The sequence below is a fragment of the Ipomoea nil genome, unplaced genomic scaffold (assembly GCF_001879475.1).
Source record: "Ipomoea nil cultivar Tokyo-kokei standard unplaced genomic scaffold, Asagao_1.1 scaffold3147, whole genome shotgun sequence".
Classification (NCBI taxonomy): Eukaryota; Viridiplantae; Streptophyta; class Magnoliopsida; order Solanales; family Convolvulaceae; genus Ipomoea; species Ipomoea nil.
Window position 1 is genome coordinate 1414962 of NW_017619575.1, and position 15893 is coordinate 1430854.

Genomic DNA, 15893 nt, shown 5'->3' on the forward strand with positions numbered 1-15893 from the left:
CTAGTACAAGCTAGAGTATATAAGAGTTCTTTAGAAGTTGTATTACACTATGAATTTAACTTGGTAAATAAAATGAGTCGAGTATAAACAATTATGATTCAGATATGTATGTTTGTGAGTTTAATTGGCAGCAAATCAATGGATAGTTTTCTATGGGTTGTCATTGTGCTGGATTAGAGGATTCAAATGGGTGGAACTGGAAAGCGACTCAACACAATACATGACAATTGAAAAGATTTTGAAGGGAGGAAACAAGAAGAATCCATATGTGCATATCCTTAGAGCTATATTTAACTTGGTGATTGAGGTGGGATTGGAGATGCACTATATATATCGTATACATCATGAAACAAACTTTTATATATATGGACTGGATAACAACACATCTGGATGATAGACAATTTGGATTGCAAGTATTTGACTCTGCCAAATAGGGTGCAATCAAATCTTGACACCCAATAGTTATGGAGATACATGATCACATTTTGTGTATCTTAACTTGATCGAAGTATTCCTACATATTAAAAAAAAAAAAATTGTTGAGTCTTTCCTTTGATACTTAACACATAAATTTTATGTCAATTAAACTTCACCAATAAGTACATTTTAGTATATCATTTATCATTGGCATGCCATTTTTATTTATTATTTATTTATTTTTAATCGAACCAACTCACATGCACTGCACCCTACCCCTTCATTATCCTCAATTCCTCACTAACATATATATACTCCGTATAATACTTACTATTCATGAAAAAAACTTTAAAAAAAAAAAAACAAGAAACAATGGGTTTTCGATTATTCGTGGAAGCTTAGGGAAGATTTTTTTTCTCCGACTTAGAATGAGAGATGGAGAGAGAGACAGAGAAGCGGGTAATGGAATGGATGAATGATGAAGGAAGACAAGACTTGGAAGAAGGAGAGCCATTTGAATATAATGAGGTGGTACAGATTTGCTAAGTTCTTAATGAATGGAAGTTGTTCGATCTGATATTCATCAATTCCAAGGAAATGTTGATGGTAGGGTTGAATTTATGTAACGTTAATTAGTTGTACAAAATACAAATGAAAGCTAAGGAAGGGGGAGTGAAAAAGCTAAGGAGAAGAATATAATCAATTGAATTGTATGATCCATGTTGTTTATGCATCTTGTTGAGCTACAGAATCAAAAAAAAAAAAAAAGAAAAAAAAAAAAAATCTTGGGTGTAATGGCGAGCTACGTGTTTTTCTCTCAATTCATAAATTCATCACTCTCGTTCAATCCTCATATGATGATGATTATTATTATTATTATGAGTTTCGCGTTCTTTATTGCTAACTAGTTGTACTATGATTCCAGGTGACATATAATGTGGCCTTGAATCTTAGCTAGCTTGTAGTATAAATATCTTCCCACACCTCACATTTCATGAATCACACTTACAACCTATCTAGCTAGCTTAGCCCGCAGCTACCACTACTATACCTTCATATCTTCATCCTCTTCTTTCTACTTCTTTAATTTGTTTATCTTCAAGTACAACACTGAGGAGAAGAAAAGCCATATATAATAAGTACAATACTCAACATATCCTTTTATCTTGCATGGTATATATTATTGTTCTTGGTTTTTACTCCTGTCTTTGATTTCTGCATTTGTTTCATTTCATCCATTTTTGCATCAATTTCTCTCACCTTAACATCTGATCTCAATGTTGAGTATAATATATGTATAAAAAATGAAATGTATAATATGTCAATTTAACCTTATAATTAAAATGAAACAGATTCATTATTACATGCATTCTCATCCCTGGCATTTCACATGTTATGCATCAATCAGTATAGCATATATTAACGTTCTTGATTTTTACTCTTGTTTTTACTTTCTGAAAGTTGCATTTGTTTCATTTCATCCATTTTGCGTCAATTTCTCTCATCTTAACATCTGATCTCACTGTTGAGTATAATATATGTATTAAAAAAAATGTATGTAACCTTATAATTAAAATGAAACAGATTCATTATTACATGCATTCTCATCCTTGGCTTTTCACATGTTATGCATCAATCATATATGCTCGGCAAAGTTTAATTAACATCCCAAAGTAGTAGTGGGCAGGAGATCCGGTTTTACATAAATGCCTCCACTCAACGTAAAGACAAGAAGTTTAAAACAATATTAAACATGATATAGCAACATGTAGTGAATGTACTAATGTACGATGCATGTCATCCACTTGTTAGTTGTCGGGTGTAGTTTGGTTAGTTCATATTGACGACTTGATAATATATATATGTAACTACCAACTTATATGGTAACTTAATAATCTTAAGATCTTCCTAAGTTTTGAGTCCTTTCCTAGTTTATTTAGAAATATATTATGGATACTAAGAACTTATTAGTTTGAACATTTCTATACAATTGTAACCAAACAGTCTGTATATTGATTACAAGTACAAGTAATATTACACATACTCTTAATTTTAATTTTATTCCATTTTTTACTATGAATTTAATTTTTACCATATTTTTTACTCTGCCTATGTCGCATGTAATATTACACATACTCTTAATTTTAATTTTATTCCATTTTTTTACTATAAATTTAATTTTTACCATATTTTTTACTCTATGCCTATGTCGCATGTTCATATTTATTTAGAAATAACTTCTATTACCAATTTTCTCTTATATTAATAAAATCATGATATAACCAATTACATTGTGCTTAGATGACAAGTCTGTGGTTCTCTTTGAGGGAAGGTCATAGTAATTCAAAAAAAAAAAATCACAATATATTCCCCATTTTCAATTCTTTTTCTTTTTTTTTTTTAGCTCAAAGGTATCCTCCAGCCGATCGTCAGAAGACTAATCCCCCGTCCCTACTAGTTACCGGTGGTCTTATATAACGGGGAGTAATATACGGAGTATCATTTTCCATAGAGTAAAGAACTGAAGCAAATACACCTTCTGACAAGAAGTCAAATCAGTTCCCCAGATTGGTGTTCATGCATGTTTTCATTGACTTGGAATTTTCAAGAAGCCTCATAAATTGTTTTTTTTTTTAAAAATTTTTTTATTTTAACCTGGATAAGATTACCGTACCCAGGAACGATTAAGACTAGCTGTTAATTAATAATTAGAAGCTAATTAATTGTCAAACATGACCTACACCTCACAAATAGCAAGCATGCATGCATGAACTTCATCAATATAATTCCAGTTAATATATTTCTGGGTTTTTTTTTTTTTTTTTTAAAAAAAGTCTTTGGAATGTTGTGATTAATTGCTGGATATTAATTGTTCAATGTTTTAGCTTTCAAGCATGGGAGACATCGGCAGGGCCGGATTTTAGGCTGTGCAAGCTGGGCTACCGCACAGGGCCCCCAATTTTAGAGGGGCCCCAAATTTTAGAGGTCCAATATTTAATTTTTACCTAACTAGTTTAGAAATAAAAATAAAAAGTTTTCAATTAAATCTAAAAAGGTTCTATGAAGAGATGGTAAGAATGTGTATTTAGTGTATTTTCACTTGGAGGTCAAAGGTTCCAAACTTGCATATATTGATTTTAAAAATTATTATTTTAGTAGGCCACATTTATTTATCAGAACAGGGCCACAAAAAGTTAAAATACGACCCTGGACATCGGAGAATCATCGGATCCACCATTCGAGGAGGCGTACAAGAAACTTTTTGACGAATTTAACCCGCAGAGATTAAGCGAAGGGGACGAGGTTTTGGTGGGGGATGAAATGGAGCTTCCATTGATTGATCTGGAAGAGCTGAGCCGAGGAGAAATGGCAAGAGAGGAGTGCAAGAAGAAGATCGCCAGAGCTTCTCAGGAGTGGGGTTTCTTCCAGGTCGTGAACCACGGAATTTCACGGGAGATATTGGAGACGATGAGGAAAGAAGAAGTGAAGCTGTTCAAGAGAACGTTCAAGGAGAAGGCTATGGCGGACAAGATGTTCAACTTCTCGGAGGGGAGTTACCGGTGGGGATCACCGTCTGCTTCGCGCCTGAGAGAGTTCTCTTGGTCGGAAGCTTTTCACGTCCAGCTCAGCGATATCTACGCCGACGGCGACTCACCGGCAGCTGCCTCAATGCCCAACCACCACCTCAGGTACGGTACTTCTTCTCCCCCTCCCCACCATGCATGCATGAAACTTTAATAATATTTTAAGTTTTTTTTTTTTTTTTTTTGAAAACATAATATTTTAATTTAAATTATATTATTAAGAACTTTATGTAATTATTATTATGGAATAATAAAGAAAAGAAAAAAGGGGAAAGTGAAATGGAAAGGCCGACACACACACCATCTCCAGGTATGGCGTGTGGTACGACCAAATTTGCCATATATAACTAAACATGGCTTTTAGATTGTGGACAAGTTTCAATCTGAATATACTAGAATGTTGCGTTGTTTTTTAGCCAGGAAAAAAATATCTTCCACAAACATATCCATCCACACATTTTTATGGTAAAAACATATCTCGTGACTGATATGATCCATCCATTTCGCTAGATTAACGATTGCGAGTTGTTAAAAATTAAAGAGAAATTTGTGAGATTATTTTAAAAAATTATATATATATATATATATATATATATATATATATATATATATATATATATATATATATATAAACTAAAAATTTAATTATTGATGAATCCTGATGAACGGTCTATATATATGTGTGTAGCATTTTTATATATATAAAAATTAATACAATTATTAAGTTGAGTTAGTTAAAAAAATTCATTACTGAACATGAAGTACGTTTTAAAAGAACAAAATTGTGATACTGATTTTTTTATTATTATTAAAGTCTCATTTAAATTTAATTACCTAAACTTTAAGGGTGGTCACACATGAATTATTCTTTGCTACCATAAAGACATAAAGTTGTATGCTTTTATTTGATTTGTTTTTCATATATGGCTTATGGACTATAGTTATTGCTGCTACTCCATGCAATAATTGAATAAATAGAGACTAATTTAGCCAGATAATTATTATTCCGATTCCAGCTCAATAATGCGACAGGTGGCGACATCTTTGTACGAGCTAGGGCAAAAGTTGGCTGCAATCTTGGCGGAGAAGGTGGGCCACAGCCCGACATACTTCCAAGAAACATGTTTGCTGACCCACTCTTACATTCGAATGAATCGTTATCCTCCACGCCCCAACACCTTTGGCTTTGGTTTGATGCCTCATACGGACAGCGACTTCCTCACCATTCTGCACCAGGATGACGTGGCTGGATTGCAGCTTGTCAAACATGGAAAATGGGTGTCCGTTAAACCCAACCCAGATGCACTTGTTATCAACATTGGTGATTTGTTTGAGGTAGTTACGATCTTCGTTATTTGTGTCATCACTTATAGCTTATTCGTACATGTTTTATATGTAACGTGTCATGACTAATTAAAGGGATTGCTGGTTGTTATGTGTGTGCAGGCGTGGAGTAATGGGATTTATAGGAGCGTTGAGCATCGAGTTGTTACTAATAGTACGAGGGAGAGATTCTCAACCGCTTTTTTCTTGTGTCCATCGTATGATACAGTGATTAGCTCTCCTTTTGAGCCTTGTTTATACAGGAGATTCACTTTTAGGGAGTTCAAGGAGCAGGTCGGAGAGGATGTAAAAAAAATTGGTCATAAAGTGGGCCTTTCTAGGTTTCTTGTACGTTGTGACTAATCATTCATAACTTACAATTTTGCCCATCTGTACTACTAGTTATTGATCCACTCAAATTAGCATGCATTTGTCAAAATAGGAATCAAATGACATTGATATTCAGTGTCAAAGACTTATAATCAAGTGACACTTACTATCAGCCAGTGACTAAAAATAAAATGTAAAGCTACATGGTATATGTAGCTAATATTCTGAGTTTGTAGTTTTGTACTAAACTATCTTACTTACATATGAGCAGGCCAGGTAGCATATGTATATGTTCGATTCTTCTATGTATGTGTACATCAGTTTCGTTGGTTTAGATTTACAGCATAGATCGACCAACATTCTTAATTAAGAGCAGTTTCATTATCTCCACCAAGCTTGGTGCCAATGGATAGTGTGAAATATATCAGTAAAATGGTTCCCATGCTTGACCTGTCAACAATTTCATAACTTAATTAATATATCTCTACTCTGCCAACTTTAATTTACCTCAAACAGATCATTGATACTCTTCACTTTTTCAGAATATTAAAGAGTCGCGTTTCGTTTTAATTAATTGTATATAATTATATTCTTTTTGTATGCACAATACTAATTAAGCACATTATTATATATTCTAGAAAATAAATATGGTGAAACTTACAAGGTGGCAAAGAAGAGAAGGATCCTTCTGGGATCAAGGGTCCAAGAAGAGGACGGAAGCCGCCGGAAACCAAACTTCTTGTCACCGATTCTTCTTTCAGTCGGGGAGGAACTGATAATGTCGCCGCCGGTAACGACGGTTATCTGATTATTAAAGGGTTGCAGAGCAGGGGAATCGGCGGCCAACCCCGCAGTCACTATCATCGGCTTTTCAGGAGTGCTAGCTCCGTGTGAAACAGCTGCAAATTTAATAAAAAATTCCAGACAGAATATACATTAAAAAAAAAAAATCAAACAATATTATCTTCATTACCTACTTCTCATGTATGGGTACCCCACGGCATATTATATAGTTAATTAGTATACATATATGACTACAATGCAGCAACCAACCATTAATGTGGTAATATGTATATTATATATACTTCTGCAGAGTCATCATTTTATTTTTGTGTTTATCAACTAACTAAAACCCACAAGTTATAAATAATTCAATATGTTTGAAACAGTTAATAAGCAATGTTGGATAAATCTAAAGATTATTACTTCTCGACCTTAGCTCAAGGAGTCAAGGTCTTGATTTAAGCTAGGCTTTCCTAAAGTCGTGAGTGGGCCTTCAGCCCGAGAAGAGATTGACGTGGGGTGCAAGGCACCTTTGATCATGATTAAGGAATTCAATATTTAATTTATACCTCAATCTACGCATAAAATCAACAAGTAGATTATATTGCTAATGTAATTTAGAACGAATTTGGTACAGTGTTATAATAGTGAGATATCATAAGTCATACACACAAAATATGTTTTTTTCTCATAATGAGTCTTGTAACACAAGTTATGAATAATTAAAGTAGATACAAAATCATTCATGGTAAAAGAAAAGAAAAAAGTTTAACCTCTTGGTGATGATGAAGATGCGATGATGGAATTCTCATTGGTTGCATTTTGATGATTGGTTTTCTTCACTGACCCTTTTCTTGCCTGACTCCTCTGCAACTTATATTAGTCAACCAAAAACATGAGTTTTGTACCATTTATAATTTGTTCTGATCACTTATAAGTAACGATTTGACAATAACACTATAACCAACCAAATGACATGGATATTGGATAAGTATAAATGTCACTGTCTAATTAGTAATTTCGAATGGAACTGTACACGTATAGGCTTATCGGATTTTATATATATCCTGTATTCATGAATCATGATCAAATACCATTTGATTAAAAATAATAATTAACACGTGTAAAATTGATCAAAAATTATAATTGATTAGTGTTACCATTATTATAATATCTATCATTTTGAGATTATGATATCATTAAAAGTATTATATGGTCTAACATTACAATATCAATATTGAGATTATGTAAGATGTTTTAGCTTTAAGTGGTTTGAATATATTAAAATATATAAATAGAATACAGCTAGAAACTATATATATATAGTCATAAGACCAACTTTCACCCAGAGTATATTTTCCGGTAGCAGTTTTTTTTTTTAAATCAAAGAATGAGGTGATAATATACATAGGGTTGATTTCTCAAGGGCAGTCAAATATGAAATATGGGGAGAGAGAACGACTTACAGTAATTCTTGAATTTGGTTGTTGTGTTAGGTGAGAAAAGCGTTCCATCTCCACAACAAAGCTATCAGATCGGTTGGTGTATTGCAATCCAGTTATTATATGATCAGAAACTCTGACTTTCTGGGCAGTTTTGCCTTCAAATTCTTCTGTGAATTCCCCATTTGAGCTTATTACAGTCTCAGACTCCATATTCTCCGGCCTGCAAATATATATATATATATATATATATATATATATATATATATATATATATATATATGACAGGTTATTAATTAAACTACACGACAAGTTTCAAACATGTGAAAACAAAAACTGTGCTTACGAGCTGAGGTTTGGAGGTCGTTAGTTTTTCAACTTCTTCTTTCTTCAATTCACCGCATGCAGATGAAGCTAAAGGAGTGAATGGGAGAAGGGGAGAAATATAAAAGATCAGAGGAGTTGTTTGGAGAGGGAGATGGCGGCTGGGTAGCAAATCAGGAAACCACACTTCAACACCTGATCCTTTTCATACCAAGACAAACACGGCCTTGTTGGTCAACTTCACCTTTTCACACGACGGGGGATAATAAACAATGAATATTTCAGCTGCAAGACTCCATCTTTTTTTCTTCAACCGCTACGTATGTTATTGGTTTGAAAATCAAACTTAGAAAAAGAAGAAGAATTGAGTGAGGGTGTGGAAATCTTATTATTATTGGAAGAGTGATTGAATTGGAGGTGTTTATATATGGCATGGGAACAATGACTAATGGGAAGTAGTTTTAGGTCCACTTGGACCAACCTTAGCACAACATCTTTTTTTAATTGGGTTCAATTTTATTCATGTAGAAGATGAAAAGGACTTGGATGTGCTTATCTTAATAAGGTTTTGAATCAAGAATTCAAGATGAATTTCTAAATTCTAACGGGTGAATGTGCATGCCAATGTGGGCTTCGAGTTGTGGTGGACCTTGGTCCTAAATGACGTATAAATTGTGTATTTTTAATATTAGAATAGTGAAAATTTAGAATATAAATTGTGTACATGACAATTGTAGAATGAAATTTGTGAATATAATACAAGGTCACCAAATCCTAATCTGTTAATATTGTGTGACTACAGTATTTGAAAAGAATTTATGATTTATGAATACAAAACAAGGTAATCAATTACATATATATTAACATTGTGTGTTCGTAGTATACAAATTGTAAATTTTTAAAAGGTCAATTGCGAACTATTGTGAACATTTAGTATGTAAATTGTAAATATTTGAAACTTAGTCCACCTTGCAAGATGGACCCCGTCTACATTATAATTTTCCGTGGGCTTCCCAACAAATGGTTTTCACATATGGTATAATGGGTGTTATGTTTATTAGTCTGGGCTTTATTATTGTCATGGGTTTCACATATGCCCATTATATATTTAAATTCTGCTATTCACTTGCCTTCTTTTACAGCATTTTCATGGATTCCTAACCTATGATCAATCCTAGGAAGCCAGGTTTGCTTTGCTAACATTTGTAATAATATACAGGATTCCGAACTTACTAAAAACTAAAAAAATGATTTAAGGATTAAGTGTACAATCATTTGGGACTATACATCCTCCACTTATCTTTAGGGCAGGAGCAGATGGCACAGATGTAGTAAGTTCTTGGAAGTTGATCCATGCCAAATTAAAAGATTATTACGGACAATCCCAACAAAATTGGTCTGACTGTTAACTTAGTAACTACATGATTTCTTATTAGTAATGGACAATTTAGGGTCATAAGCAGAGTTCACCCATGCAGACCTTCTGGTACAGGGTTTCCTCACTGGGATTAAAAAAAAAAAAAAAAAAAAAACAAGAATTTCAAATTAAATTAGTATTCTTTGGCAACACTTCAAGAATGTGTTTGATATATACATACATACATACATACCCAGTTCATCACCTCATAACGCAAGAACATAGTGACCTTTTTCTTATTCTTTTCTTTCTACATACAACCAAGCCATTCCGCCGGCATTACTTGCCACCTCCGCCACCTTAATTTTCCACTACAAATACAAACGCCGCGCCTACAGTGTCCTCAGCCGCAATCTTCCGTTGCACAACATATATATACTTCATTCCGACCCGAAAAAAATGAACTATTCCAGCGGCGGCCGCTTGCCGCTCCACCACCAAGACCCCTACTCCGGCGACGGCCCTCTGAAACGCCACCACAGCGCCCATTACTATGCGCACCGGGTGAAAGAGAGCCTAACCGCAAGGATCTCCAAGCTAATCTGTTCTCTCTTTTTAGGCCTTCTTGCTTTTCTGGGCATCATAGCTTTCATTTTATGGTTAAGTCTCCGCCCCCACAGGCCAAGAATCTACCTCGAAGATTTCTCCATTCCCGGCTTGGATAAAGAGAACGGGTTCGAGGACGCCGAGATTATCTTCAACGTTACCGCTAGAAACTCCAACCAAGGCATCGGGTTTAACTTCGATGCCATGCAGGTCACCGTGTTCTACGAAGACCAAAGCATAGGCGGCGCGTCGTTGTTAATCCCCTTCTACCAGTCCCCGAAAAACACCACCGTTCTCGCCGGCGTTCTAAGCGGCGCGACGCTGACGGTGACTAACCAACGGTGGCAGCAGTTTCAGGCCGACCGGTCTCGCGGACTAGTGCTTTTCCGGCTGCAACTAACGTCGACGATGAGATTCAAAGTGTCGTCGTGGCACAGCAAACATCATAGGATGCATGCTAATTGCCCGGTCGGTGTCGGAAAAGATGGCACCATCACGGCAGATTACAAAGGAAAGAGATGCCCGGTTTATTTTAGCTAACATTTAGGACCTATGAACTAATGTTTAAAATTAAATTTGCTTGTAACTAATTAACTATTTTTCCATCCCAAAAGTTCTAAATCAAAACAATAATAAATCTGTTGAGATAAACCAAACAAGAATCGAAAATAATGCCAGAAAGTAAAGATTTACATGAAGTTGTTTTTTAATTATCATCCTGCAGTACATATGAGATATACACAACAAAATCTCTTTTCTGAACTTTTTTGAGGTCTGATTCATAAAGAAACAGGATAAACTAACATGCATGCATGCTTTTGGCTTTAATCTTTAGACAAATCTTTAGAATACGGTTTTCTTCAAGACAGTGCCGTTCTGTCCTAAATCAGTTCCATTAACTGTCACATTGTATACATAAGCTTCATAATCCATCTTATGATGCTTTGTTTTCCACTTGAATATCCTATACTGAACCGTCGTCTCCAAGCCAATCTTGAAACTTACATTTCCACCTATAATCTGCTGCAAAAACTGCAGGTCAGCTAATTTCATTTCCACTGCCCTCGTAGTATCATTCTTGCACGGCTGATAGAAGCCCGGGGTGGAATTCTTTGCGACAACAATTCCATTGTGGTTCATAGTGAAGTAGATGTCGCTGTAGTATATGCTCATACCCTTGTTGGGATTCGAGATTTCGATGCCTAACCTGACAGAAGTAATGTTGTGATGATCTGTTGTAGAATTCTTGGTATCTGAAGGATGAACATGGAAAGCTGCGATGGTGAAAGTGGGAGAACTCGGGATTAGAGTACGCCATATGACTAGAGAGACCAGAGTTAACACTGTTGCAACTTGAAAGTACCACCAATAGATTTCAGATTTTTCTTTGTATTGTTTTCCAACTGCCATTTTTTGGTTTACAACTAACTTGTAGCTGCAGTTGGTATATATAAGGATGTTTCGAAAATATTGAGGTTTATGAACCAGGTAGCATGTTATGTTTGTTTAGAATTTTATATATAGACTGAAAACCGAAACTCTCTTACTTTTCTTATGAAGTAAGAAATATAGGTACGTGTTTCTTTAATTATTTTTCTTTTTTTTTTTTTTGTTTATTAACCGTCACTGACCTTTTCTGATCTGAGCTATCTTTTTGGGGTTTCTTTTTCATAATCTTTGTAAGGAATGTCTGAACTCTTAGGTGTAGATGGAAGCTTTTGAGTGCTTATTGACTGTAGTTGGCTTTATCTCTTTCAAACTACTTTTTCGTGGCCACTAAAAGATGAGAAATAAAGGCTGTTTTTGAAAATAGTATATTGGAGTGTTGGAAAGTTGAAAACCAGTTCTCATTCCATTCCTACCATCAATGTATCATTTTGACTCACATTTGCACTCCCTAGCTTCTAGTGAAAGTTGAATTCCCAACTCCAAGAGACTCTCACACTCTGGCCCGACAAAGCATTTAGGAGAATATAAATCACGGTGATTCAATGATTCAGCAGACAGGGTCAAATGTTCATGCGCACAAAAGATCTGCTCACTTGGGCATAATCCCCACACTGTCGTCGCCGAGGTTCGAACCTTGGTCTCTTCTCCCAAATACTCCATAAATTCTAGTGTCATTTATCTATTTATAACTTCTTGTTGCTAGTTACCATTGTCCTTTGACGGGTGGTCGGTTGATAACTAAGGAGTATGCCGCCACTTCGTCCAAGTCTCCAAGACACGGGTAGGAAGAACTTCCATGAAGTTCATGTTACACTGGCAAAAATGCACAATAAGTATGCACTTTACAGATTTGTCTAAAGAATAAAGCCCAGCCATTGCAGAGAGTTGTCCTGTTTCTTTAGGAATCAGACTTCAAACAAGATTCAGAAAAGAGATCTACTATGTTGCTTTAATTTAGAGTGCATATATTCTTTTTTTTTTTTTAAAGGTAAAGAGTGCATTCTAACTCTTCCAGTTTTCCATCTTTTAATGACAAAGTATTGCAAATGTAAGATCACAAAATTGAAGCAAAGAATAACTTGGCATGGTGTTTGCCTTTTTAGCTTACTGACAATTAGTAACTGCAGAGAATTTCGGTACCACAACGCTAACATGCAACATTTACTTTTGAAAATTTCAGGTGTAAAGCTGCATTATGCCCAGTTTCTTACATAAATAATCAGTGTTCTGACCTAATGGATCCCTACTTCAGGGACTGGCGATGGGTAGCAACTTGTCTTCGCCATTCACGAATAGGAACCTGCAATAACAATCCATAAACAACATTTACATTTACAAATTTGTATAAACATATTTTGAATTTTTTTAACCATACAAAGAATAACTGTTAAACCCAGTATGCCTATGACAGAATATGGGAACAGATTCCTTACAGCAGGGAAGCCGCCATAATCCCCTGGCTCATTTATATCCTTGGTGACACAACTATTAGCTGCTAGCCTGACCTGTAGCCCAATTCAATAATTACGTTGGTTATCTATCATGTATGGATAAACGGAATAAGAGTGCATTTATAAATTGCAAAGCATGCTGATAAAAAGTTTGAAAATAAACCATTCAAGAAAATGGAAATGCATAGGAATATTTATTCAACCACATATAGTAATTATTGAATGAAAATAATAATTCAAGTAACTACCTTTGAGGCAATGCATACATGATCACGAATTGCAACTCTTCCCCCCATAGTTACATAGTCACCTATGCTGAAAGAAGATTAAAAGCAAATTATGTTAACAGTTTTAAAATGTTGAAAAGCAATCAAGTTTTGTATAAGTTTGGGAGTGATTTAGATTCAGCAATGCCATTTTGCTTTCCTCTTTATATAAAGGCACAGAGAGAGTAAGCAGCAATTTACGTTACTGAGCCGGCAATTCCAACTTGTCCACAGAGCATGCAGTTCTTCCCAATAACTACATTGTGACCTATCTGCAAAGTTGAGTGAATATATTGGGATTCTCAAATTTGAAATACAAATACTGTTAGAAACTCTGAAGATAAAGGTGAGAATGTTAGATACCTGAACCAAGTTATCTATCTTTGAATGATCCCCAATTACAGTATCCCTCCAACTGGACCTCTCCAAAGGTTAAACGATCAAAATCAATGCTTAGAATGCAAAGTACACTTAATTCAATAGACATTCACAAAATGCTCACCTGCCTCTGTCAATGCATGTATTTGCCCCTATCTCCACATGGGCTCCTATTGTCACATTCAGATTCTGAAGATGGAATACAACAAGAATGTTAATGCCAAGATAACTGTTATAAATGTTACTCAATACGACATAGAAGTGATATTTAGAGAACAAAAGATATATCAGTAAATAATTAATATTTCACCAACTTGAGGCTTCTTCACCATTTTTCCTTGTTCGTCCACAAAAAACCCAAAACCTGTTAGGAAACAACCCATTTTAAAATTGGCAGAAAGCAGTAAGTTACATTCAAATCTAATCCATTAAAACTGACACTCAGCCTTACCATCTTGTCCAATGCAGACACCGCTGTGGAGAACACAAAAATCACCAATTGTGCAATTAGTGACTGCAACATTATACCTGAATTTGTCAAGAAAAGATTTCACAAGATGTGAATGATGAAGAATTAGAACTTAGGTAAAAGATTACATACAGCTCATATTTGCAGACTTTAATAACTTGGAAAGAGAATGTTAACATCCTCAAAATAGTGCAGGAACTATACCCTACTCTTGTTGATTGGCCTATTGTAACTGCAGGCCCAATGATGGATCCTGAACCAACATGAACATTTGCAGCTACAACAGATTCTGCATGTATTACTGCACCAATCTCTATGACTGCCGTTGGATCAATGCTAGACGACTTATGGAAAGTCCCACCTCCATTACCCCATTTTTGAAATTCTTCATGGTCAATCTCACTGCAATCTTTTAGTGTTGAATCTGAAGCAGATTCCATACACAAGTCACAACTAAATGGGACCAGAACATAGTCATACTGAACAGAAAGTAAATTTTACATAAACCAAACCATTAAGGTCCAATACAACAATTCCAGTTCAAATAACAAACTTCAAAGTTCAGTAAACAAGCAACTCTTCACTTGGGGAGTAACAATGCAGCTTGGATACATGAGGTAACCCAAATTGCCAACTATTGCAGACAATTATCCTCCGGTGAACATGTCCATACAACATAAGAATCTTTAAATATAACCTAATAAAGCCATAGAGGAAGAGGAGCCTTATATCGTCAAACAGGTTTGAACTTTGAACTAGGGTGTTCTAATGCAAGGATCAAATTAGAAAATTAAAGAAAAGAAAAAGGTTCATACTTTTGCATCAATAGATATTTCCCATTTCGCTGCTAGCCTAGGTCTGCAGAACCCCATTTGCTATTATGATAAGAGTTTCACGGCGACATTTCCTCGAACAACTGGAATAGCTAAAAAAACTCACCAATCTCAGAGGATGAATGCTTATAAACTGATTGGTTCTTCGAGAAGTGGGTGTGTGCCGAATTGATTAAACCGGATCTTGGAGGGAACAGTGGTTGGCGGTAACTCTTGCAACCGATGAGGGCAGAAATTGAGGAGAAAGAACGAAGAGCTGCTAATCTTGGAATCCGAGAAGCCATGAAATCAACTGTCAAATGATCAAACACAGTTCAAACTTCAAAGATTCGCTTCAGAGGTTTGAAGCTGCTCTGATTGTTCGTAGATCAATTAAATTGTTCTTTTGAAATGAGCGCGCAGTTTTTTCCCACCCTAATTACCGAATTCCGTTGCAAAATTTCCAAAACGAAATTCTATTTACCCCATCTATTTTGCTATTTGCATCACATATTTAAATAGCTGTAGTCAAAGATTAATATTTGTTATCCATTTTTTAACAATAAAAATATTTAAAAAAAAAAAAAAAAAAAAACAAATCTGTCGCCTTATCCGGAGGGAAGGCAAGGTGTATGTCAAGATAAGATGTATGTTTCAGCTGAGCAAAGTCTAAGTGGATATGGTCATATGATTGGGATATCAGAAGTTACTTGGTTTTTCCTTAGTCATAGTTAATTATGTCCAATAAAAGACTGAACCTCAATTAACACACGGATAACGTTAGAAAAACAAAGAGAAAGGGACAACAAAGACCTGATCCTAAAAGTAGCGAACAAATACTCGTTACAAAATAAATCAGCGAATAACAATATTTGTTGAGATTATTCTTTCGTGAACTAAAC

At 35.1% G+C, this 15893-nt stretch overlaps 5 protein-coding genes across 13 annotated transcripts; 2 read left to right on the forward strand and 3 right to left on the reverse strand.

Moving 5' to 3' along the window:
* Positions 1–3598: 3598 nt before the first annotated feature.
* Positions 3599–5737, forward strand: LOC109167090 (gibberellin 2-beta-dioxygenase 8-like). The gene is made up of 3 exons (XM_019316004.1): positions 3599–4106; positions 5018–5336; positions 5448–5737. The coding sequence occupies exons 1-3, from the start codon at positions 3739–3741 to the stop codon at positions 5685–5687; spliced, it is 927 nt and encodes a 308-aa protein (XP_019171549.1). The 5' UTR covers positions 3599–3738; the 3' UTR covers positions 5688–5737.
* Positions 5738–5800: 63 nt separating this feature from the next.
* Positions 5801–8585, reverse strand: LOC109167093. 4 transcript variants are annotated; one of them, XM_019316011.1, is made up of 5 exons: positions 8231–8585; positions 7904–8098; positions 7211–7304; positions 6316–6553; positions 5801–6104 (listed from the first exon to the last, which is right to left on the reverse strand). In XM_019316011.1, exons 2-5 carry the CDS (start codon positions 8090–8092, stop codon positions 6017–6019), a joined length of 609 nt encoding a protein of 202 aa, XP_019171556.1. In that variant the 5' UTR covers positions 8093–8098; positions 8231–8585; the 3' UTR covers positions 5801–6016. The 4 variants fall into 4 exon arrangements, with proteins under 4 accessions (XP_019171556.1, XP_019171554.1, XP_019171555.1 ...); XM_019316009.1 differs by having other exon boundaries at positions 7211–7310; XM_019316010.1 differs by having other exon boundaries at positions 8226–8585.
* A 1248-nt stretch (positions 8586–9833) lies between these two features.
* On the forward strand, positions 9834–11427 carry LOC109167092 (NDR1/HIN1-like protein 12). Its single transcript, XM_019316006.1, has one exon. The coding sequence runs from the start codon at positions 10020–10022 to the stop codon at positions 10704–10706; it is 687 nt and encodes a 228-aa protein (XP_019171551.1). The 5' UTR covers positions 9834–10019; the 3' UTR covers positions 10707–11427.
* LOC109167094 (protein NDR1-like) lies at positions 10788–12053 on the reverse strand. Of its 2 annotated transcripts, none has more exons than XM_019316012.1 (3): positions 12029–12053; positions 11801–11942; positions 10788–11442 (listed from the first exon to the last, which is right to left on the reverse strand). In XM_019316012.1, the coding sequence occupies exons 2-3, from the start codon at positions 11836–11838 to the stop codon at positions 11010–11012; spliced, it is 471 nt and encodes a 156-aa protein (XP_019171557.1). In that variant the 5' UTR covers positions 11839–11942; positions 12029–12053; the 3' UTR covers positions 10788–11009. The 2 variants fall into 2 exon arrangements, with proteins under 2 accessions (XP_019171557.1, XP_019171558.1); XM_019316013.1 differs by having other exon boundaries at positions 10788–11439; positions 11798–11942.
* LOC109167088 (probable UDP-3-O-acylglucosamine N-acyltransferase 2, mitochondrial) lies at positions 10788–15453 on the reverse strand. 5 transcript variants are annotated; one of them, XM_019316002.1, is made up of 12 exons: positions 15119–15453; positions 14384–14603; positions 14162–14238; positions 14025–14074; positions 13835–13899; positions 13696–13747; positions 13534–13604; positions 13315–13381; positions 13049–13120; positions 12832–12915; positions 12489–12502; positions 10788–11440 (listed from the first exon to the last, which is right to left on the reverse strand). In XM_019316002.1, the coding sequence occupies exons 1-10, from the start codon at positions 15294–15296 to the stop codon at positions 12859–12861; spliced, it is 909 nt and encodes a 302-aa protein (XP_019171547.1). In that variant the 5' UTR covers positions 15297–15453; the 3' UTR covers positions 10788–11440; positions 12489–12502; positions 12832–12858. The 5 variants fall into 5 exon arrangements, with proteins under 5 accessions (XP_019171547.1, XP_019171548.1, XP_019171545.1 ...); XM_019316003.1 differs by having other exon boundaries at positions 12489–12499; positions 12829–12915; XM_019316000.1 differs by lacking the exon at positions 10788–11440 and having other exon boundaries at positions 12431–12502.
* Between the last annotated feature and the right edge of the window lie 440 nt (positions 15454–15893).

What these genes read in the sequence shown, in the direction of transcription:
- LOC109167094 (XM_019316012.1), bottom strand. Translation starts at nt 11,838, where the DNA reads ATGAAAAAGAAACCCCAAAAAGATAGCTCAGATCAGAA. An exon ending in AAAGATAGCTCAGATCAGAA is followed by an intron (nt 11,443 to 11,800) that starts AAGGTCAGTGAC and finishes TTTCACCATCGC; the next exon opens with AGCTTTCCATGTTCATCCTT.
- LOC109167093 (XM_019316009.1), bottom strand. Translation starts at nt 8,092, where the DNA reads ATGGAGTCTGAGACTGTAATAAGCTCAAATGGGGAATTCACAGAAGAA. An exon ending in AACCAAATTCAAGAATTACT is followed by an intron (nt 7,311 to 7,903) that starts GTAAGTCGTTCT and finishes GACTAATATAAG; the next exon opens with TTGCAGAGGAGTCAGGCAAG. An exon ending in CTTCTCTTCTTTGCCACCTT is followed by an intron (nt 6,105 to 6,315) that starts GTAAGTTTCACC and finishes AATTGTTGACAG; the next exon opens with GTCAAGCATGGGAACCATTT.
- LOC109167090 (XM_019316004.1), top strand. Translation starts at nt 3,739, where the DNA reads ATGGAGCTTCCATTGATTGATCTGGAAGAGCTGAGCCGAGGAGAAATG. An exon ending in ATGCCCAACCACCACCTCAG is followed by an intron (nt 4,107 to 5,017) that starts GTACGGTACTTC and finishes TTCCGATTCCAG; the next exon opens with CTCAATAATGCGACAGGTGG. An exon ending in ACATTGGTGATTTGTTTGAG is followed by an intron (nt 5,337 to 5,447) that starts GTAGTTACGATC and finishes ATGTGTGTGCAG; the next exon opens with GCGTGGAGTAATGGGATTTA.
- LOC109167092 (XM_019316006.1), top strand. Translation starts at nt 10,020, where the DNA reads ATGAACTATTCCAGCGGCGGCCGCTTGCCGCTCCACCACCAAGACCCC.
- LOC109167088 (XM_019316002.1), bottom strand. Translation starts at nt 15,296, where the DNA reads ATGGCTTCTCGGATTCCAAGATTAGCAGCTCTTCGTTCTTTCTCCTCA. An exon ending in GGCCAATCAACAAGAGTAGG is followed by an intron (nt 14,239 to 14,383) that starts GTATAGTTCCTG and finishes TGACAAATTCAG; the next exon opens with GTATAATGTTGCAGTCACTA. An exon ending in ACATGCATTGACAGAGGCAG is followed by an intron (nt 13,748 to 13,834) that starts GTGAGCATTTTG and finishes GGAGAGGTCCAG; the next exon opens with TTGGAGGGATACTGTAATTG.